The sequence below is a fragment of the Lissotriton vulgaris genome, chromosome 3_1 (genome assembly GCF_964263255.1).
Source record: "Lissotriton vulgaris chromosome 3_1, aLisVul1.2, whole genome shotgun sequence".
In the NCBI taxonomy this organism is placed as follows: domain Eukaryota; kingdom Metazoa; phylum Chordata; class Amphibia; order Caudata; family Salamandridae; genus Lissotriton; species Lissotriton vulgaris.
This window is the reverse complement of record NC_141689.1, coordinates 920,189,187-920,213,443: the sequence shown is the minus strand read 5'-3', so window position 1 is coordinate 920,213,443 and position 24,257 is coordinate 920,189,187. Positions and strand designations below refer to the sequence as shown.

Below are 24,257 nucleotides of genomic sequence, written 5' to 3'. Positions count from 1 at the left end.
CTCTATTGCATAAGATAACAATTGTCTAAGTGCAGACATATGTCACAAGACCTGCTGTGCTTCACCCACAATAGTATTAAGCGGAAGAGCAAAGGTTTTCGTAAATCATAAACTCTAATACTGCTTGAATACATAGATAGATAGATAGATAGATAGATAGATAGATAGATAGATAGATAGATAGATAGATAGATAGATAGACAGACAGACAGACAGACAGACAGACAGACAGACAGACAGACAGACAGACAGACAGACAGACAGACAATATAAATTTGAATCACCTGAAAGGACCGCAGTCAAAAGATGGTGGAATGGAGACGATTGTGTAGACGACGGGTAGCATGGACAAAAACAGGATGAAAAGTAACATTGCCATGTAAAAGTTGTTGGACCTGGAAGCTTTAAAGACTCGTGCATGAGGAACATTGCAGCACATGACGGCCCAGCACTGCAGGTACATAGAGGTGTGGAGACGGAGGACATTGATAGCAGGAAGGCATGGCGCATAGAAGGAACCCATCCTGGAAAACATTGAAAAGAATGTATTCATAGGAACTTTCATTTACATTGATACAAAATAAAGTAAACATATCTGTTCATGTTCAACTATAAACAATAATGATATCACTGACAGCTGCAAACCACAGGGGTACTGTTTAGTGGTAATTTTAATATAATATGCATGCTGCGTCAAATGAGGCATTACATATGCTAGTTACCTCAAGAAAAAATAACAATGTTGATCATTAGCCTTAAGGAGAGAGAGAGAGAAAGAGGTAAATGCAAAAGCTCGATATTCTCCATCTCTCTTTCGTTGTCTTTCATTCTCTCTTCTCTCTCACTTTCTCTGCTGTCACTTGCTTTCAGACTTTCCCTTTTTCTCATTTGCCTGCCAGCTATCGCTGTATTTTTCTTTTCTTTCTAACGTTCTAACTTCATCTCTCTTTGTCTGTCTTTACTTCTCTCTGTCCCTTCTCACTCCTCGTCTCTCTCTCTCTCTCTCCCTCTCTCTTTCTTCATCTCTCTTCTCATTTCTTCCATGGTTGTTCCTGTGGTAAATCTATTAGTATTGGAAAGTTTACATTGGATTCTTGATGGGGCAAAAATGACAGAATCCTTCCTGTTTTTATCCATAGATGTCGATTTACCAAAATGCCAGGGGAAGGAGAATTGACATCACTTACCCTTTGTACTTAATAACATCAGCGGAAGGGACATTGTTAGGCTTGGCCCTTTCTGCAGAGTCATCCCCAAACCTTTTTCCTATGACCTCCAATTTTTTTCTGAATTTGTTTTTGTTGCTTTAGGACTCTGCACACTTTACCACTGCTAACCAGTGCCAAAGTGCCTCTGCCCTCTCCTTAACACATGGTAGAATTGAGTTACACCCAATTGCCATCTTTAATTTGCTTGTAAGACCCTAGTAAAATGGTGCTACCTATACCCAGGTCCTCTAAAATAAATGCTACCAGTGGACCTTGTGACACCAAAGGGTATGATGGATGGAGCGTTTGAGCAAATCAAATGCTCAACCCCAGTCAACTGATCTGGGTTTAATCCATCATTATTCTTTGGGGAACATCCTTTACAAAGCAACTTTTACCACGCAGTGCCTTTACGACGCAACTTTTACAACGCAAACCATTACAACGCATTGCACTGGAGGGCGCTCTAGGATAGGGAATAGGTTTAATGTACTATCCAACACCTTCCCTACTATCCACGGGGACTGGAGTTGGAATAGTAAATTAAACTATTCACTATCCAGCGCCCCAAAGCACTATGCGTTGTAAAGGCATTTCTTTGTAAAAACCGCGTTGTAAAGGCATGCGTGGTAAAAGCATGCGTTGTAACGTCATACATCCTCATTCTTTAGCTCACTCCACTACCCCACTTCAGACATGGCCATATGCAAATCAGTCTGACCCTGTGCCTCACGGGAACAGTCCAGCCCGAACTGCCAAGCCATGTCTTCCCTGGACCGGAAAAAAAGCATCCTAGGACCGGTTTCTGGCTAATCAGCCGTCATCAGCCAGGCTTGCTTGAATCCAGCGGCAAAGTGAGCATGGGACCCACGTCGGGGCATACCCTGCCAACTTAGGGTTAACAAAGCGATACCAAAGGGGATGATGGGCGGAGCGTTTGAGCAAATCAAACACTCACCCCCAGTCAACTGATCAGGGTTTAATTCATCATTATTCTTTAGCTCACTCCACCACCCCAGTTCAGACATGGCCATATGCAAATCAGTCTGACCCTGTGCTTCATGGGACCAGTCTTGCGCGAACTACCAAGCCATGTCTTCCCTGCACCGGAAACAAGCATCCTGGGACTGGTTTCTGGCTAATCAGCCGTCATCAGGCAGGCTAGCTTGAATCCAGTGGCAAAGTGAGCAGGGGACCCACATCTGGGCATACCCTGCTAACTTAGGGCGAACAAGGCGATACATTCACTGAGACTTCATCTGGCAGCTCCCTGTAATTGATTACCTCCTCCTTGGCTATTATCTGCTACCCTACCACGCTGAAGGCTGTACCTTTTCCAGAAATCTTCAAGAATTTTTCTAAGTCCAAAGGTAACTCACAGCCCAGGATGAACCTGGTCTCTGTATCCAGCCCGCATCTCATTGCATTGAGCCTTAACTACTAGTGACTTTGTCTGAGGCTCTCAAGACCAGATAAACGTACAAAATTAGGGTCTGATTACCACTTTGCCAGTCTCGCAGATAGAATTTTACCTCCCCCCATTCCCACCCAAGATCTTTGCAATTCCCTAAATAACTTCTTCCTGGATAAAACAGCTGCTATTAAAGCAGGCATTCCTATTTCAAATATAAAGGAGATTTCTGCTGACTCACCTACTAATCGCCTTACCTTGGATGCCTTTCCGGCTATTAGTAATCAAGGTTTTTTGGACCTGCTGTCCAAAGTGAAATCTGGCTCCCTTCTGGACTGCTGCCCATCCTATGTCTTAAAGGACATATTCTCTGCTCTACCAACTGCCGCTATAACCCTTCTTAACAAGTCTTTACTTCAGGGCTATGTCCCTAATATGTTTAAAAAGCGATTGTGGTCCCTCTCTTAAAAAAGCCTGGAGCTGACCCTCTTAATCTGTCAAACTACCGTCTGATCTCCTTGCTCCCCTACCTGGCGAAAGTGTTGGAAGCACACATGGCAAAATGCCTGCCTAGCTTTATGGAAATGTCAAGGTATTTAGATTCTCACCAGGCGGGCTTCTGCCCTGCACATTCAACGGAATACTGGCAGTCCTGGATGACCTATATAAGAAGGTGGATGAAGATATCCCACAGGCCCTGGTTTTATTAGATCTGTCAGCCACGTTTGACACGGTCAAACATAGTATTTTGGAAGACCGGGTCAGACCGGCCTTAAAATGGATTAGTTCCTTTCTCAAAGGTCGCACTCAATCTGTACGACTGGCCTCATTCACAGCCCCCAAGTTAACTATATCATTTGGGGTTCCACAAGGCTACTCGTTATCAGCCATTTGTTTAATTTATACCTTCTTCCTCTGGTTCGAACACTGAAGGAAATGATCTTAACGACTTTCAACTATGCCGATGACCTTCAGCTTACCTTCAATATTGACAACTCACCTAAGTCAGTTGCTGTATTCCAGACCATCATGTTATTCATCCGCCAATGGATGGATCTAAACCACCTAAAGCTCAACCCTAGTAAGACGGAATTACTCTTGACAGGCAAAAGTAAGATCTTCTGGGGCCCACAGTACTGGCCGACAGACCTAGGTTCCTCACCAGTACCTTCTACCTCCGTGAAGAGCCTCGGGGTCATTATAGATAATAACGTATCACTAAAAAACCAAGCAGGTTCAGTGGTCTCCAAATGCTTTCTTCAATTACGAAAGATCAGGAAAATCAGTCGCATCTCCAGTTACCGAGCACTCCTGCTTGTAAACAGAAACGCCAAGGTGGACGACGGTTTGCATACCTGGCCACCAGACTGTGGAAGTCATTTCCCTTGGAGATTCGTTCCTGTACAGACTTACTTAAATTCAGGAAATTGCTCAAAACTCAGCTGTTTATAGGTGTGCATGTATAGTCTCCTTCAGTTCTCGGTATGTTCTTAGCAGCGCCATGAAACCCCTGGGTGTACATGCGCTTTATAAGCAACTTGTAACATAACATAACATAACATAACCAGGGCCCCTCTGCGAGACCGCCGAAGCAATCTGCATACCACCCGCCAGATTAGGAGTTTAAGGCCTAGATGTATCAAGCCGTTTGCGAATCGCAAACGGTCTATTTGCATGTTTTGGCATGCATCAAAAATTTGCAAATTAAGGAATCGCAAACATTTGCATTCCTTTTTTTGCCATAGCATTTGAGGAATCGCAATTTTGCGATTCCTTAAATGCTATGTATGTAGCATTTTTCAATTGCGAATTTTGGTTAAGAAATCGCAAATTAACACCAACTTGTAGTTGATGTTAATTTGCGAATTCTTTTAAAAATGCACAATTTGGCACTTTTGAAGGTGTGACGCACACACATGCCCATAGGGCATGTATGTGCGCCATATGCACACACATGTACATTTCAGGGGTGCAGCAGCGTGTCTTTGAGACACCCCTGCACCCTTGAAATTATTCTCAATTTGCGATTAGCAAATTGCGAATCGCAAATTGAGATTAATTTCACAATCATTGCTATGGGCCTCCTGGCCCATTGGAATGATTCGGAAATTATTCCTTAACTGCGAATTCGCAAATTGTGAATTCGCAAATAAGGAAGATTAAGAAATCGCTAAAAAATAGGGATTTTTTACATACATCCCATTTTGCGATTTCTAAATAGCGATTCCTTAAAAATCGCTATTTAGAAATCGCAAAATGGAATCTTGATACATCTGCCCCATAATCTGGTCTGGCGGGCAGTGCTTTGGCAGTCCCACAGTGGTGCCTTTCTAAGGCTCATATCTTAGCCATGAAAAGGCACTGTAATGGGAGCACCAAAGCACGTTCCTGTATTTCATGGACTGTGCAATCCATGCCATACAAGAACTAGGGGTGCATGCATAAAAGGGGGCACAACATGTGCCCCCTTGCATGCCTCCCCTGACCCAGAGGCAACAGAGGGCCCTGTAGGGCCGCCTTAGTTTCCTCACCACCACCTTTTTTATGGCGGGCTCACCACCATGAAAAGGGTGGATGTGAGTAAACTCATAATACGCTTGGCTGTACGCAGTAGTACTAACAGCATATTGCGGCCCCATACCACTACAACACTGCCGAAAGATCACTGAGCCCCAGCGGTTGCAGAGGCCCTTTGGTGGTCTGACTGCCAAACTCGTAATAGGACGGTCGTACCACATCGCCGTTATCATGGCTGTGGCGGTCCATAGGACTGCAGTAGTCGTAATGAGGCCCTAGGTCTTTTTTTTAGCTATTTTTTACTAAAAACATTAAAGATTTTGTTGTTTTGGAATCATTTTGTTTATTAAAAAGTACTCTAGTTTTCTAATTAGTTTGGATTTTTCTTGTGTTGTTTTGTCACTTTATTACTGTCTGTGTAAAGCATTAATTCTGTAAACAGAGGGTTAAGCACACAATACTTTAGCGACTTCTGCAGTTCACCCTGACAAGGGTAATGTTTATTATTTGAATGGGGCTACCACTAATTAATAATCCAATGTCCTAAAAATGTGAATGATAACCTATGACCAGGAATAATTTGGAGGTGGAGGGTGAATGTTCTCAATGATCTACTGCCTCAATCCATCTTTAATATTGACTATAAAAGTTTAGTAAAAGTATTGCTGGATACATTTGAATCATTTCTCTTTTCACCTGGTGACCCTAAATAGTCCAATGTTTATGAAAATCATTCACGTTTTATACAAAGTTTTAAATCAATATGTTTGGCAGTTCTTCTAATAAGCACAGACTGGCAATATACCAATGAGGCTATGTCTACAGCCTGTGGGCAATGTTTAATTTGTGTAGTTCTTGCACTATGTACAAAAAACATATCACACATATGGATTGACACCATTACATGCAAATAAATTAGCAGCCACATTTCAAAAAGTGTAAGACATGGCAGGTCATGGCAGTGACACCCACCAAGACATTGAGGTCTCTTCACAACGGTAAAAAATAATGTGAATTTACTCTACCCTTTGGAGTACATTTACTACTTTTGTATTTACACCATTCTGAATGTAAATGTACAAAAAAATATAGAATTACATGCCAGCACCAGGGGTGGAGCCACATCTACAAGTCTAATGTTGACACATATCTTTTCACACATATGTGAAGATCTTGGGCACCTGGATGGAGATCTCCAACACTATGGTGGAGATCTCCATCATTTAGGTGGAGATTATCCATGAAAAAAATAGGGAAAATTATTAAAGTTTGTTAATTTGTAAAAAGTGTTTGTATTTGATGTGCTTTATCGGAAAATATGAAAGCAACATATATTAAAATTCTCATTTTACCTTGCAACTACTAAAATAAAATGCTAGAGCACATTACCTCTTCAAAATAAATACTAGAAAAAAGCACACTGGCAATGTGGGCTCCAAACAGCGCACTGGTGTGTAATTTATACAAATTCTGGTTCCTCCAATGCTCTACTTTTGTGACCCTATTGCCAAGAAGCTACACCAACACATGGTCAATAAATAACAAATAAAAAGGAGCGTTCAATTCTAAATAGGATTATATGTTACAAAATCAACAGATGATTAACTTTTTCTCCAGCAATAGGTCACGTAGTCATAATGAGATGAATAAAAGTTATTCAGGAGTCTTGCAAATTGCTTTGATTCCAATTCTATTTAAAAAAAATGCCAACTTGATAGAAGCAATCCATTCAGCCAAGCCAACACGTTTCATCCTTTTGGGACTTCATCAGGGCTTGATCAACATCAAATTTTGTCTTCCACCCCATGTTGGCTCCTGTTCTCTCAAAAATCCTCATATATTAAATTTTGTACCACTTGATGGCGTGTTGTGTTCCCATCTTATGTTCATCCTTTCTGCTTCCTGGTTTGAATGACCTATGAGTTCACGTGAACTCATAGGACATTCAAATAACTTTTTTTTTAATAACATTTATTCATCACATCATGAATACTTTATCTATTGCTGGAGAACAGTTTAACCATCTGTTGATTTTTGTAACAGATAATCCTGTATAGAATTGAACACTCCTTTTCATTTTTTATTTCTTCAAAATAAATGCTTACCAAATAATTATTTTTCAGCACTATTAGTTGCATTGATATCGATTCATTTGAATGGAGAAGAAACACGGAAATGTATGTGGAGGAGTGCAGCAGAAGTGGGTATTTGGTGACAAATGTTTTTGAAGCCCACTGGTTTATGATATTTATGTTACTAAAAAAATATTTTCCAGTTTGTGGATCTGTCAAAGCTTCTAACATCAAGGACCTGCAGTACCAGTGTGATGACAAACACAGGAGCCAGAGCTACACCACACCACATAGGGCCTGATTACAAGAATGGCGTACTTGCAGTGGTGGTCCGACCACCGCCACCCTACGGCACTGTGCGCCACATTCTGAGTGTGGCAGTCAGGCCCCCACCTGCATCAAGGATCCAGGTTCCTGTGGCGTGGGGGTGGTGGTCTGAGGCAGGAATAAGCTGGGGGTATCGCAGCAGCACAGCCAAGCATATTCTGAGTTACCAAACTACCACCCTTTCCATGGCAGTAAGCCTGCCATGAAAAGGGTGGCAGTGAGGCAACTAATGGGCTCTCATAGGACTCCCTGTTGCATTTGGGCCCAAGGGGGCGCACGTAGGGGCACATGTAGTGCCCCCCTGGATATGCACACCCAGTTCCTGCCTGGTGTGGCATGTATGCCACACCATGCAGGAACATGCAGGCGACGCTCTGACAGAAGTTTAACGTTTGTCTTACAGGTTTTGTTCCTGGACTATTTGTATGGGAGTTTGGAGTTTACTTTTTTTGTATTTAATTCTTTTTTTACTATAATAAACCACAGGTTTTTATTTAGATTTCCTTTCCTTTTTTGAATTTCCTGGACCAGTTCTTTTTTTTTTAATACATTTTATTTTTTTGTATGGAACCTGCAGATTTTGGATTACTTTGAGGAAATGTAATTGCATCACTTATATGTTTGCATACTTTGGGGGGCTATTTGCTTTCAGATTTTTGTCTTTTTTGTGGATTCTTATTTTTTATTATGAGGGGATGGAGAAAGATCTGCAGCTGCAAAGCAGTAAGTTTTATTTCTTACTTTTTTGTGTGGATGGGAAATGTGATATTATATTGTTTATGCTATGTGTATGTTAATATGTGCAATTATTTTGAATATGTGTTGCATTTATTTGATGTTATGTATTGAACTTGTTTTATATTGGTGGTTGGTGGATTATTGGTATAGTTTTTAAGTATTTACTATATATATTTTGCTATATCAGTGTTTAATAACTTGGAGATTGTATACAATTGTTTCACTGATGTAATAAAATTTTAATGTTATTATTTAAAAAGAGAAAAATGATTTGATTTGTTGGATTACAGTTGTTGTCGTTTTTGAGGTTTTTGATGGACTTATATTTAATTTATAATATGCTTTTGGCTATCATTTCTCTGTAATGTGGTCCTTTGATATTTATAAAGAGATTGAAGTAAATTGCAACATGTTATACATTCTTTTAGTTTGTTTGCTTAGTGTAGAGGCAATTTGGGTAACAGCTTGTTCTATTCTTAGTTCTTGGTGGCGTTGCTCTTTTTGTAATGCTTTGAACATTTTTCATAAAGTAGGTTGAGTTCTGCCTAGTGTGGATTGGAAGGCATTGTTCCATCCTTTCACTGCCAAGGTGCTGTGATGGACATTCCAACATGATATCTGGTACTTTGCTTGACATCTGTTTCCTGACTGATGCAGTCTGCCAACCCATGTATCTTTGAAATAGTCCATTAGGGGACTGTGTTTGTCTTCATTTTGTTGGTAGAAAGGGATTTCTATTAGTAAGTTATAGTGATTTACTACCTCTGTGGCACGGACATAGGCTAGTGCTATAATTGTTTTGATTTCGAAAGCATATTGGCTGTTAGTGGACTTTTCTCCACTGAGTGCCTGATTACAAGTTTGGCAGTCCAACAGCCCACCCGCCGTGGCATCTAGAAGACTGCAGTGATGTGATCTCCCGACCCCCCTATTGAGAGTTGACCCCGAAGCTTGTGTTATGGCAGCTGAGATCTAGTGGTGGTGGAGAATTGATTACCGTTTATATTGATGCCTGTTTGAGAATTTCAACTGCATATGTGTCGAATGCACACATAAACATGATACATGTGGAAAAATAACACCTACCCATTGCCAGAGTCCGGCTCATCTGTGGGTAGTGCAGGCAGTGTGTATATGGTGCACAATGGACTTGTCAGTAGATCACCGCAAACAGGGTCATATTCTTTGCGCTGAAGATGCTGCTATGAAGGTGGGACCTGGAGAAAGGGATCCATGTTGAACTCTGCCCGGCAGAACAAGAAAGGGGTGAGTATGCACCCCAAATCCTTTGTTTCCACTGATCTGAAATTGGTGGTCCCTCTACCATAGTCAGCTCGTCGGAAAAACAACGCGTGATATCAACGGCAGTGAGACTTCTCAGTTCCGCCCGATGGAAGCTGCTTTTCCCCGACTGCAGCTGCAGCGGTCTATGGATGGCTGGTGGTGTTAGCAGTTCGACCGCAGTATTTGCAGAGGGAATCCAACAATCTCATAATACGGCTGTTAGACCGCCGAGCTTGCAGTGGTCAGGCTGTAACTGCGGGTACGGTGGTTAATGGACCACTAAACTTGTAACCAGGCCCTTACAGTAGATTTTTGGAGTTGTGTCCATACACTTTGATTAAAATAATAGTAACAGCCTTATATGACTGTGTGGGAGTATATTTTTAGAATTGTTTGGATCATAGCTTGTTAAAAATCTATGAACATAAAATTTCTAGGCTTAACACTATAAATATATTATAAATTGACATTAAAAGCCTGAATATTATGACAGTGGGATCACCACTATCAAGCCATCAGTGACGGTCCCACCGCCATCTGCCACTGCAGGTCCAACCACCACATTACGATGGTGCGCAGATGGTTGGCGGGCAGAGAGACCGTCTGCCACACATCTGATGGGCTCCTTGACTGTCGGAGGGACTGCAATTCCTACAACAGTGCCAGTGCCTGCTCATGCACCGTCATAGGGATTACAATGTTCCTTTCTGCTGGCCGTTTCATGGAGGTTAAACCGCCATTAAAAGGCAGACAGAAAGTGACTTAAGGGCCCCTTCCCGGCTGGCCCTCAGCTATGGGCCCTGGGGGGCACCTATGCTACCCCCATAAACATCCATGCACCATGTGGCAGGCACCGCCGGGTGCCTGCCACATACTGCGGGGATGTTCACAAACATGCCTCGCAGCAGTGAGGCTTGTGCTGCAATCCTTTTTCGGGCCGTAGCACAAGCCTGAATGCTATGAGGCATGTCTCCAGTTACCATGGCGGTCGGTTCGTAATTGGCATGGAGGGGTTGCCGACCGCCATCGTAATCAAGCCCTTCTTTGTTCTTAATATTTTTTTTAAATGCAGTTACTTGTTCTTAATTTACTTACTTGTATGTTTTGTTTAGATGTTTTGCACGGTTTTAAAGCTTTATTTTTACCTCGTTTTAACAAAGAGCAGGTGCTGAATTTTCTGTTGAAAAAGAAACAAAAAGTTACATTCATTAAATATGGTATTTTGTTGAGAGTTTGTCCAGGTTTAGGGAGTTAGGTTTATTTTTGGTGGTTTGTTGGCAGAGTTTTTAATTTATTATTTATGCATACTTACTTTATTACATATTATTGGTGCTTAGTTGATATTTTCTGGAAGTTTGTTGGTTTGGAAGCTGATTTTCCTTTCCTTTAGGTAGTCTATATAAAAAGAATAAAGTTAAAGAGTGCATTACTATTTATTTGTTAAAATTATATTTTTTAGTTTAATTACAGATCGTTTTTAGTTTATATATATGTATTACTTACTTAAATTTGTAGTTGTAGAGATGATTTATTTCTGTTTTAATAATTTCTTGTGAGAATCTGGCAGAGTTTCCTCTTTTTGCAGCGTTTATCATTTTTAGAGTATTCCGTTTTTTTCATTAGTGTACCTTTTATATTGCTGCCTTAACTGTTTGTTTGAGTTTATTAGCTAAAGTTGTTTATAGAGTTATTTCATTGGTTGCTTTAGTATAGTGTGAAATATTTTCATCAGTTGAGTCCTTATTTATGTTTTATTTTTGTAATATAAGATATAGTTTTTTTAATATATATATGAATTATGTTGCAAATGTATTCATTTATATTAATGCATGTGTTTGTATGTTTATGGACAATAATAATCGTGTTATTTTTGAAGTATTAGTTTCATTTTGGTAATGTAATATATTTGTATTTTATTATTGTTCTTTATTATATTTTTAGGGTTTATTTAAAGTAATTGTTTTAAGTTAGAATGCATTTTTCAGAGTATTTTTAAGGATTTATTAGTTATGTTGATGATAATATTGTGATCGATATTGTGTTAATCAATATTTTTTACATTTTACATGTTTATGGGTGATGATATTAGTGTTTCCGATATTTTTGTTATCGATATACGTACAAATCGGGTTTTTTTGTAAACCATAGTTGTATGTTGCATAGTAGTGATTTTAAGTATGCGCAGTCGATATTTTTGTTATCAATATTCAATGTTTTATATTTATGTATATAAATATTAGTAGGATCGTTATTATGACAGTGATCCCAGTAACGATTCTGATAAGGGTTCCCAAAACTTTAAGGAGTCTTTCACTTTACACATTATATTCAATACTAATATTCAACATCCCCAAGATTGTTGGGTTGCCCCAATAACTTGACCCCACCTGATCCCCGGAATGTGCCAGAGAGATTTTTAACTCTTCCATAGGAAAGCGAATTATGGGAAGTTAAAATCTAGGCCTTCCTCTATGCCTGACAGAAAAAGAAATTAGACTTCATGTGACTTACGGAATTCCAGACTATATGCTATTCCATATTCCTCTGTGTACCTTAATTTATTAACTTTTTTTAGGGCAGACATTGCATTATTTTTCTGGTAGCATAGCTTGTACCTTCTGTAGATTCCATACTTGAATTGAGAAGACATAAATTAACATATATTTGCTGAGTGATAACAGTGGCTCTGTAATCTCCCATCAACCAGTGATGGGGCGGCACAAACAGTATCAATTAGGGTTGTTCAACTCTGGTGTCCTGACCTGCGGACTCACTACTATTGGACGCAAACTGAATTCAACGTACACCTCTATTAGCACTTGACTCTCAGCATAGTGAGGCCATACAGACAAAGGCTTAAACAGGATGTCCATATGGGATAGAAACTCAAATCTCAGCGAAACAACACACTAACATATAGTATCTCAATGTCCAGCCAGTGTTTTTACTTTGAAAAAAGGAAAACACTTTAATTCACACACAACTAACCATCTCACAGACAAGTACAAATAAATAGTACCTTCTCAGGGAGATCCCCATTATCTTTCACAGACCCAATCCTCAACCTATACCCTATACAGTGGGGAGAGATCACTTTATGCTGACCCTTGCATAGGGGGTGGGGGATGAACCAGGGCTAGTGCAATTGAATACCCTCGCACGCCACATGCCGAAAGGGAAAGCCATACAGCAGCATGCTCCTTTGGGATCCAGACCTTCTAGTCTCATATCAACCTCTAGCTTCTCATTGAGTAGTTTTTGAAGCACCACGTTCAAAAGATGAACTTCCTCTGTGGTGGCAAAACCATTTGTTTAAAGGTAGAATGCGTGTCATAAAGAGCCCCATTATTCTCGTGAATTTAACAGAGCTGTCAATGATCATTTACGTGACTTAACACAGTCCTAAAACATAGAGAGTCCCCTAACATCCATAATATTACTATATAGGAGCTTAACACTTAGCTGAAAAAATGCTGATTATTCATATAATACAGTCCTAACAATTCTTTATAGGCTTGAGACTCACGAAAAATGACAGATCAACACCTTTTCTAGCTCAGAATGACATGAGTGTCCACTAAAATCAATAGATTTGCTACTATTGAGTGCTTAAACTCATTTATCATGGAGAAAGCTGGAACACACTAAAGCCCATATTTATCATGGGTTTGCATTGCCCTTGTGCCTCGCGAGTGTGATGCAAAACTTTGAATGATATTTATCAAGCCATGCAAGGCCATCTTACATGACTCTGCATTACTTGGTAAAGGTGGAGTAGCACAAGGCAGCGCGGGTTGCTGCCTTGCATTAGTCTGTCCTAGGGAGGCATTGCATGGGAGGAGCGTGGGTGTTCCCACACATCCACTCATGCATATTGGCGCTTTCCCAGATTTACCATTAGTAGTAGACCTGGGAATTTATCAAAATGCTGGGCCTCCTTGAGAGGCGTTGTGTGGAGAATATGTTGCTTTCTCCCCGTTTTTCCCTCTTTCTAAGTGTGCTTCATTCGGCAACACACATAAAAAGAGGAAAACACCTCTGAGGATTGTTTGTTTGTAGAAAGTTATGCCTTCCTGCAGAAAAACAATCCTGCCTGAATGCAGGCCCATTTGCACTGTGGTGCAAGAATGCCTACATTGGTGCTAGGCAGCAGTTTGTGCACCAGAGCAGAGAGCAGGAATACATACGCATAATGTTAAATACGGGCATTCCTGCCCTCTCCCTTTCATGCAGCGCAGCAAGGTGGCTTGTTGTGTTGTGTTGCATGTAAATTTGATAAACATGCCCATAAATAAACTATAATGTGAAAACTAAGTAACAAGACAGTGTACAATTACCCAAATGATGCCATCAAAAAGCCTTCACAATTACATCAATCCATGCCCAACTTTGTGCTTCTAAATGCTTGTGAATGTAATGTTCACCTAATAATTAATTTGCCACATTAAAACACAATTATGCATCACCTACCAGATCATGCCCTGGTTGAAGATTAATCCAAGAACATTGCCACTGATATCAAATTCACAGTAAGAAGGCTGCAAAGGCAAAGAGATTGCTTTATGAAAAATGCAAAGTAGAATTACAAATGGAAAAGGAACATGTGTACTCAATTTTTAACAGGATAAAAGAGAGTTCCATACAGTGCATGCTCGATAAAATGAGAACCCCATTTTTGGTAAAGAAAATTCAAGGGTTTGGGCAAAAACACCACAGTCTTGATGTGAGCTGGGACTGAGATTCCACAAGGCTACAAGGCTAAGGACCTTATTGTGACTTTGGTGGTCTTGAAGCGGGCCGCCCTGCTGCCGCCCCACTCCGAGACCACCAAAGCCATTAAAGACCGCCCGTCAGAGTATGACTTATTTATACTCTGGAGGCCAGTTCTTCAGCAGTCCCACTGTGGTGCCTTTGCAATTTGAGCTTCAAAGGTAGTAACTGCATGGCATGAACTGGCAAATCCATGCCCTGCAGGAACTGGGGTTGCATGCACACAGGGGGCACAACATGTACATGGGGGTCATATCTGCGCTAATCCCGTGTTGTGCTTGCTGCTGCAAAGGGGCATTCTTTGGAGCCCGTTTGTTTTCCCCGCATCACCTACTTGCTGCCACTGCTGACCCCGGTCTCCTCCCACCGCCGCAGCTCCGCAACACCTGAGCACGGCCGCAGTGGGGAGAATGACCTGCTTGGGGAACTACTGGACCCAGCATTCTTCGGGGCCGGAAGCCGCCTTCACCCGCGCCAGGAGGCGCTTAAATTCACGGCTACCCACCAGGGGACATATCTGCGCTAATCCCGTGTTGTGCTTGCTGCTGCAAAGGGGAATTCTTTCGAGCCCGTTTGTTTTCCCCGCATCAGCTACTTGCTGCCACTGCTGACCCCGGTCTCCTCCCGCCGCCGCAGCTCCGCAACACCTGAGCGCGGCCGCAGTGGGGGGGAGACCTGCTTGGGGAACTACCGGACCCAGCACCCTTCGGGGCCGGAAGCCGCCTTCACCCGTGCCAGGAGGCGCTTAAATTCACGGCTACCCCCCGCATCGCGGGATGCGCGCGGGCAAGCCGGGGTAAGCCCGGGCAAAGGGCCGGCCGTCTACGGCCGTCCAAGGCCGGACAAGACTGGACTGGGCCACCCCCCTAAGAACTAATGTAAAGCCTGGTAAGACTCTGTTGTTTTCATATGACTGCGGATCCTGGGAGTATTGCAAACTGAGAGCGCTATGTAAACGCTTTAAATTCTAGTTTTCCTCCTATTCCCCTGATTCTAATGGCACACCAGGCGGGGAAGGGGAGGAAGTCAACAACTAGTAGCACGGGGGAAGTATCGCCGGCACCCTTGACAGGTTTATTACAAGAGCGGCGGTTGTGCTAGAATGGGAGATAGCCCTAACCGAGAAGCGGCTATCCCTGAAACTGATAAGCAATAAGCGGTCGTCCTTGGGCGATTTAAGAAATGCAGTCACACCTGACCAGGTTTATAACAATAGACCGAGCGTCACTAGCCATAATTCCACAGGCTCAGGCTTAGAGGGGGGTCAATCTATTATTACTGTGAATATCTCGGCCGACACTACATTCTCTGAGGGTACTTCGCCGGAGGACCTCCAACCTACAGCTTTTGGAAATAAGAACCCCCAGCCCATGCAAAGACCCAAAAACACAACTACACCTATATCTCACATACAAAAAGGGAAAAGAAAGAGGGGCGGTAATTGCCAACTAGGCAGCAAACCAAAAGTATTGAAAACAACGACAAACTCGTCAAAATCTACTTTAACTAAAACTGATATTTTTCCTATAACATCTGTAGGATGCCATCCTCCCCCGAGCAGCTCTTTAAGTAGTTCTAGTTTCCATGCCCCTCTACAACCATGAGACATAGTAGTAGACCCGAATTCTGCATGCAAATTTTCCCAAGTTGAGCAGCTACTTAAATAATTTGTGCCCCCGATCATTGAGAGGTTAAAAATACTAGATGATAAACTGGATAGGATGCAGAAGGCAATCGCAGAAAACTCCCACACGTTAGCAAATTTTACACTTTGCCCGAGTGATAAAGGTACCCCAATAAGGAAACAGAATAATATACCGCCCCCCAAAACCCTATTGCCCTCGCCAAAGGTATCTGATGAATCAAGGCCTTCGAACAGTAAGGAGGTTGAGAAGAAAGGAGACCAGGTATCACTGTCTGTTGAGGGGGTTAATACAAAAAATAACGATCTGAATACCCCGTCATCAAATGTTTCATCAACACACCAGCAGGATAAGAGGAACCTAGTCGAACCCACTAAATCCCCGATCCTCCACCCTGTTATTGATCTACCCCCACAAGCATCTCCACTAGTAGTAGTATTAGGAAATGTACCACCCCTCATGGAAGGAGATAGGGAAGATTACTATCAGCTAAGGAATAAGGCAGCCCATTGGCTATCGCAAAACCCTACAGAAGGCAATAAACTCGCCCATAGTATTATAATGGCACGAAGAGTGTCTTGGGTGGGTAGGTCAAATAAATCGAAACAGGGCGACTGCATTGTGATCAACTTTAATAGCCCGATACTGGTGGAGAGGATCTTAAGGAAAGCTGAGATTGGTGGGAGGCCCAGGGGCTCTAGCATAGACATATTACCACTAGGCTTCTTCTATGGTACTCCATATCCAATAAGAAATGGTAACTGAAATGGATGGCAACAGGCGAGGGTACCATACCACAGAATATACCGGGGCTGGGGATCATGGGGGGGGGGAGACCAGCAATTACTCCGCATTGGGCAAGACAGGAGAGGCATGCGTTCCCTTTAGGGCCAAACAGATTCGCAGCACTCTCAGGCCTTAACGAGTGTGACTGACTGACTGGTAACCCGGACTCAGTTGGGGAAGCGCCTAAAAAAATGCTGATTCCCCAAGCATTATGTTAGATCCTGTTGTATCGACTAATACATCACTAAATGGGCCAAGTAATGGAAATCCCCAAACCACACCCGAAGCTGGGGGAGAAAAACTGGTGAGAGAACTGATATGTGTAAATGCGGGGGTAAATAGGGAAACAATTGCCTCTGAGTTTCCGTGACGATTTGAACCCGTGTTTTCAACATTGTCGTAAATACATAATTTTGGTATCAGTGAACCGCAAATGGACCATTTACCATATCCTGGTGTTTTCGCTGTGCTACGAGCAAGAGTACTCCTGTTACAAACACATTTCTGATCTACCCATGGCATCCATCTTAGATCATGGCAGCCATTTTGTGTTTCTTTCCCTCACATAGACAATGGACACGCAATGACCTCTGATTTCTTCATTTTGATTAAGGACACGTAAGCTTAGCCGGAGATTCACCTCTCTAGTGACACGTGCACCTTAGAGCAGAACACGCTGTCGCTACATGACTCGACAAAGGCTGCCTCCTCTGCCTGAGGCCAGTCCTGCTATACTGGTTCTCGTGTTCGTTGGCCTGATCATGATTAGGCGGCCGAAGCTGGTAGCCTTGCCCATTTACAACCCACAAACATCTCTTATCCTGCTTTTCTATCTCCTACACCTGGCCCTGTTTCTTTCTTTCTGGACCTTTATTAGGGGGAGGTAACGAAATTTACGATGAGGCGGTCCGGCTCTTGAATGAAATGTTGACATGGGATTGTGATGGAATAGTGGGAACCCCTTTTCGTAATGTTTGACACCAGATATTATCGACGATTCCTGTGCAACGCCAAATATTTATTGTTTAGGACACAAAGGTTTGGGAATGTACCAGTATGTAAAGAATTTGCCTGAAGGCCAATATTTAGTATATAAGGAGCAACCCTTCTTGTACAAATCGAACAGGCTCCTAGTTACTGCCCGTGTGTAGTTTCTGTGACTTCTGTGTCCCTGCAGTAATAAACCTTTGGTCTTTGACGCCACCATCGAGAAGCCCGTGTTTCTGTTTATTTGTGCACCGAGACAGGTAGAACTCCGGGGTCTTCGGGTGTTATCCCTGACACCTCTGGACGGAACCAAAAAGTCCAGAACTCCAATTGGCGCCCAACGTGGGGCGACGTCATTCGGTACCGGTCCAAAAGCCTGAAGAGTTCGAGAAGCTTCGTGTGAAGATTCCTGAGGGAGGCGCCCCACTTCATCGATCCCGGCATATCGCAAAAGTGGCCCGACGTTCTCTTCCACGAGGGTTCCCGTTCAGGACGGCTGCAGTGGTCCGTTGCCTTGACCGTCGCCCTGTCTTGGACCCGAGGTGCAGTCCTTAGTACGGCGAGACAAGACGGGTTTCTCCTTGGTGACGTCTTCAGTGCCTCAGTTAAGTATTTAGTGGTTGCTAGTTGGTTGCTTCGTAAGGGTTGTTAAAATCCTTTTAGTTCTTGGTTTGGTTTGGTTTCGTAAGATTATCACTAGTTGTACTGGTTAAGGTAATCTATTGGTTTAGTTTGGGTATCGATACATTAGTTCGTTTTTGGTAGGCCTAAGTTCTTGGTTCGAGTGCACATTTCTGTTAGTGTTTTTGTTCGTTCTGTGTTCCGGATTACAAAATGGTAAGTCGGAAAAATTGTATGTTGTCGTGTTTTGGTTGCAACAGTGATTCCCGGTTGGAGGACTCATGTCTGGTTCCTCCGATTGGAACTCCTCTATATGATCTTTATTGTAAACATGGTGTGGGTCCGATATCTTATAATGAGGTGTGGGTCCGTTATACAGACAAAGACGGTGTCCTTAGTTGGCCACTGCATGGTAGTTTTGAACCTGAAGTCCTTGATAATTTAGAAGTGAAACTGTTTAAGAAGAAAGCCCGGCCGGCAATGTTTGATTCTTTTCGTTATTGGCGAAAGGAATCTAAACAGAGAGAAATTAAAAGATTGAAGAAAGAACAGAAAGAGCAGGAGTTGACTTTAGAACAGGCTGCTAAACAGCTGCAAATCAACGAGTCTGAGAAGGCAATGGAGGTGGCTACAAGAGAGCGTAATTTAGCGATCGACAAGTGCTACCCTGCCTTGCCATCGAGTACAACTAAGGTGGTAGAGGACTCCGAGAATGATCCTTTGCTGTCTTATTTGTTACAGTCACCCCCACCGTATGCACAGGGTGCTATAGTTCCTCCTTTACCTAATGTTCAATTGCCGGTTGCTGGACAACCTGGTATTCCTGCTCCTGGTCCCCTGAACCAAGCTCCTGTACCACCTGTGGTCAATGTGAATGTTCCTTCGGCACCCCCTCTTCCTGGGGTGCCGGCTTCTTTGCCTATACCTGTATCGCTTATACCTACTGTTTCACAAGCTACCTTACTTGATACTCCTACTGTTCCTATTCTATCTGTTCCAACTGCTACTGTGTTTTCTACATCTGCTAGTATTATGACTCCGCTTTCTGTTCGTCGGAGAATCACTGATTCTGTCTCTAATATTCTGTCTCCTTTCTATAAAACTTTAATTAAGACTCCTGCCTCTGAGTCTGTACAGAGACGTAGTCAGCTTCCAAGCACTGAGGAACGGGGAATCTTAGATTCCACGGCTCTCAGATGGATTTCGAAGAGTAGGAGATATAGTACGAGAGATGTATTAGATACTTTTATGCAATGGAATGAACCAACGCAACAATATGTTTTCGACGAGATGTGCTCCCTTTTGCGTGATGAATTAGAAGAAGATGATTCTGAATCGAACTTAGAAGAATTAATTAATGTTCAGAAAGAGTTTGCTGCAGGTACAATAATTGGTCAAAATATAAAGGAAGCGATGGAACTGATTTTAAGCTATAGGAATGATCCATCTCTTCGTTCACCAAGAGATTTAGAAAAACATAGTACGAAGCAGAATCGCCAATATCCAATGAGGGAGGTTCCACCAATTTGGCGTGAAGCTGTGCAAGCTGATGCAGTGAATGGTATTGCAGCCGCTCCGGCGCAATTCCAGAGAGTGTGGATACATATTCCATGGAAGCGAGCTGAAGTGCTAGCAGTGAAACAGGCCTTGCCAGATCCGCGTAAGAATCCTGCTGGATACTATAAAGAATTAGCACAGACAGTTGAGGCTTGTGTGATGAATCTAGCGGACATTGACATGTTATTTGGGAATGTAGTTCCGCAACCAATTTGGGCCAAAATTCGTAAAGAGAATCATCCAGTTGCCCTAGGTGGTGATTGGGCAGCTATCATAGCAGCGGATGGTCAGCAAATAGGTGGTTCCAAACCCGAACCTCTAATTGCTAATCTTCCAGGTAGGATAATTGACTTAATGAAGACTCTGATGCCAGCATTGCGTGTTAACTGGGACAAGTTGTCCGCATGCAGGCAGAAGAAGGACGAAAGTGTCTCCGACTTTTTCACGAGGTTCGAAGAGACTTTTGTGGACCACAGTGGTCAGGATATGAGCACAGAAGGAGGACAGAGATTGTTTGTCGATAAATTTGTACACAATCTGCTACCAGAGCTTTGCAATAAATTGAAAGATTCCGAGAGTGCGTGGGCTGTCTCCACAACTGCGCAAATACTTGCAACTGCACAGTATTATGAAAATAGGGATAAAGAAGAGAAGGAGAAATCAGATAAGAAAACGAAAGATTTAAAAACTAAAGTTCTTTTGCAACAGGCATGTCCGCCTCGCATGAATCAAACCAATACACAGCAAGGGTCATATCAAAGGACAGATTATAGTTCACCGAGGCCGCAATATCAGTGGAACCAGTGTGCCTACTGTAAGAAAGAGGGTCATTATAAAAATGAGTGTCCGATCTTAGCGCAAAATAATGCTGCAGCAGCTCAGAGAGGTCGTGGTGGTTCTATGCAAAATTCTAGAGGTCGAGGAAGAGGTGCTATGCCTCCACAAACGAATGATCGCCCTTCTAATCACTTTGATCAACGAAATGGACAGTCTGCCCAGCAAAATAGATCCCAACAGTATCATGTTGAGGACTATTGTGAAGTAGATGAGGGATTTCAGCAAACTGAGTACTAGGACAGCCATGGACAGAGAGAGGGAGTAGTATCAGTTCCAGTTAATCAGAGTGGGCCTTATGTCGCAGTAGCAACATCAGGTGTAGTCGAACCATTTCTGTTGGATACTGGTGCCGCAAAAAGTTCTATCATTCATGCGAAACTCCCTGGCGCACCTTTGTCCGGCTTAACAAATGTTTCTGTAGGTTTTTCAGGCGCCCCTGTTTACAATCCAGTATCTGGTCCTTTGCCTATTTCTGTTGGACCGTGTCAATTGCAGGCACCCCTGATTTTGACGACAGGTTGTAATGAGAATCTGCTTGGTTTAGACTTGTTAAAACGCCTATATGCGACATTGTACTGTTCTCCGTCAGGAGTACAGCTTACATTGGGTAAAAGAATCACCTCTCCGATGTACTTGTCAATGGATGCACTCCCGCCAGAGCTGCGTTCACTCCCTGATACTCTTTGGGCGACTGGTCCTAACGATGTAGGCCTTTTGGAAATACCACCATATGTAGTCACTTTAAAAGCAAATGTTAAATTTCCACGAATTCCGCAATACAAGATCTCTAGTGAAGGTGAACGTGCGCTTTTATTGATTGTGCAAGACTTGATTAAGAAAGGTGTAGTTGAAGAAACTAGAGGTAATGTCTGTAACAGTCCTGTATTACCGATTTTGAAACGTACTGATCCTTCAAAGCCTCCAGTGTATAGGTTTGTTATCGATCTCAGAGAGGTTAATAAAATTGTGGTTCCGCAGTTTCCTGTGGTTCCAGACATTACTGCATTGTTAACGTTGATTCCTGCTACAGCCACATGGTTTTCAGTCATCGACTTGAAGAATGCCTTTTTCAGCATTCCGATAGCCGAGGAAAGCAGAGATATTTTCGGCTTCTCTCTAGGAGGTCGAAGCTTCAGGTTTAAACGTGCTCCACAAGGCTATTGTGAGAGTCCGTCCATTTACAGTCAGGCATTAAAAAGTCAGTTAGATTCCTTTGTACTTCCTCCTGGTTCTGCCTTAGTGCAGTATGTAGACGATCTTCTGGTGGCTGCCGATGACAAGGAAACTTGCAAAGCAGCTACAATTTCGTTATTGCATCATTTGTCTAGTTTGAATCACAAGGTGTCACCTTCGAAAATGCAATACTGCTGCCAAGAAGTGACCTACCTAGGTCATCTCTTGTCAAAGGAGGGAAGGAAGTTGACCCCAGAGAGAATAATTACGCAGATGAGTGTTCCTCGCACACAGAGAGAAGTACGTGCCTTTTTAGGTATTACCTCATACTGTAGGCAGTGGATCCCAAATGTTTCTCTTTTGGCAAAACCATTGGTAGCTTTGACTGGGAAAGGTGTTCCGAGTCCGGTGCCATGGTCTGCTGAATGTCAGGAGAGTTTTTCTGAGTTACGAAATGCACTGTGTTCAGCTCCTGTGTTCGGTACACCAGATTACAGTAAACCATTCACGCTCTATGTTCACGAGAGAGAAGGTTGTGCGTTGAGTGTTCTGACACAGAGATTTGGTGATAAACAACGCCCTTGTGAGTATTTTTCATCAACATTAGATCCGGTAGCTAGAGCATTGCCTAGTTGTTTGAGAGCTACAGCGGCAGCTGCAGCTTCCATTCGACAATCTGCTGGTTTGGTGATGAACAACATGATGAACAACATGCTAGTGGTCATGGTTCCTCATGCTGTGGACACACTCATGAAACGAACCAAGACACAACACCTTACTAGTGCTAGATGATCAGGTTATGAGCTGACATTATTAGCGAGTCATATTCAAATCAAAAGATGCAATGTATTGAATCCAGCAACATTGTTGCCGACTAATCAAGAGTCGAGTGATTCTGAACCCCATGATTGTTGTTTCAGAACCGAGGAAGAGACTAAAGGACGAATTGATTTGAAAGACACTCCATTGTCAGATCCAGATGGCACGTTGTATGTTGATGGATCGTGCTTTAAATTGGAGAATGGTGATGTGACTGCTGCCTATGCAGTAACTACTTTGAGTACGATTGTGGAGACTGCAAGAGTGAGTCAGAATTCTGCCCAAGCTGCAGAATTAATTGCTCTAACGAGAGCGTGTGTTTTAGCAAAGGGAAAGAGAGTAAATGTGTTCACAGATAGTCAGTACGCATTTGGCGTGGCCCATAGTTTTGGCCGTTTGTGGAGAGAAAGAGGTTTCATTACGTCCCATGGGACTAAGATTCAACATGGTCAGCTAGTTAACGACTTGTTGGAATCTCTAACCTTGCCGACTGAAGTTGCGATTGTGAAATGCAGTGCTCATAAAGCAATCACGGATGATGTTGGTCGTGGGAATGCTTTTGCTGATGAAACCGCTAAACAGACAGCTAGAAATATGATGAGTAGGATGTATGTTGCAACGACTGCAAGATGGATTTCCGAGTCTGGAATGTGCGAGGATACAGTGGAAAGTGTGAAAGAGATTCAAAAAGAGGCAACCGAGGAGGAAAAGCGTGCATGGAAAGAAAGTACGGGTAAATTGGACTCGAGTGGATGTTGGATTGATTTGTCGGAACAACAGCGTTGGATGTTGCCTGATGCGTACGTGCTTGCAGTGGTAACAATGGCACATGGAGTAGCACACATTAGTTCTAAAGGAATTTGTAAGATGTTGGCTCCAGTTTGGAAGAATGATGGGATTAGTAAGTGTGCAGAGAGAGTGGTGAAAAATTGTATGGTATGCCTGATGCATAATCCTGGCAAGGGAGTCCCAACTCCTACTGGTCACTTCGCTCCTCCCTCTTGTCCCTTTGAAGTGATTCAGTTAGATTTCATTCACATGGATCGTTGTAACAACCTAAAATACGTCCTGGTGGTAGTTTGTGCTTTCTCCAGATGGATCGAAGCATATCCACTAAAGGACAACACTGCCCTATCAACTGCCAAAATCCTTCTTAAAGAATACTTCCCTAGGTATGGAATGCCACGGATTGTATGGTCAGATAATGGAAGTGAGTTTGTAGGGAAAGTTATGCAGAGTGTGTGTGCCGGTTTAGGGATCAAGCAAAAATTCCACAGTGCAAACCATCCCCAGTCTGCTGGTTTAGTTGAGGGTTACAATGGCACCCTCAAGCTGAAACTTGCTAAAATACAGGCATCCACGGGTTTGTCCTGGCCAGACGCGCTACCCTTGGCTTTGTTATCAACAAGAGCGACTGTACATTCTAGAGTAGGGCTTAGTCCTTATGAAATAGTCTTTGGTCGTCCCGCGAATATTTGGGGAGTGCCAAGGCCGAAAGAATTCTGTT

The 24,257-nt window shown here is 42.8% G+C and overlaps 1 protein-coding gene across 1 annotated transcript in view; it reads right to left on the bottom strand.

Moving 5' to 3' along the window:
- LOC147727211 (transmembrane channel-like protein 1) overlaps window positions 1-24,257 on the bottom strand; it is a 371,185-nt gene that overhangs the window by 40,712 nt on the left and 306,216 nt on the right. The window contains exons 15-16 of the mRNA XM_086963587.1: window positions 14,028-14,095; window positions 285-524 (exon numbers count right to left, since the gene is read on the bottom strand). Coding sequence (XP_086819713.1) covers window positions 285-524; window positions 14,028-14,095 — 308 coding nt within the window. The remainder of the gene's footprint in view (window positions 1-284; window positions 525-14,027; window positions 14,096-24,257) is intronic.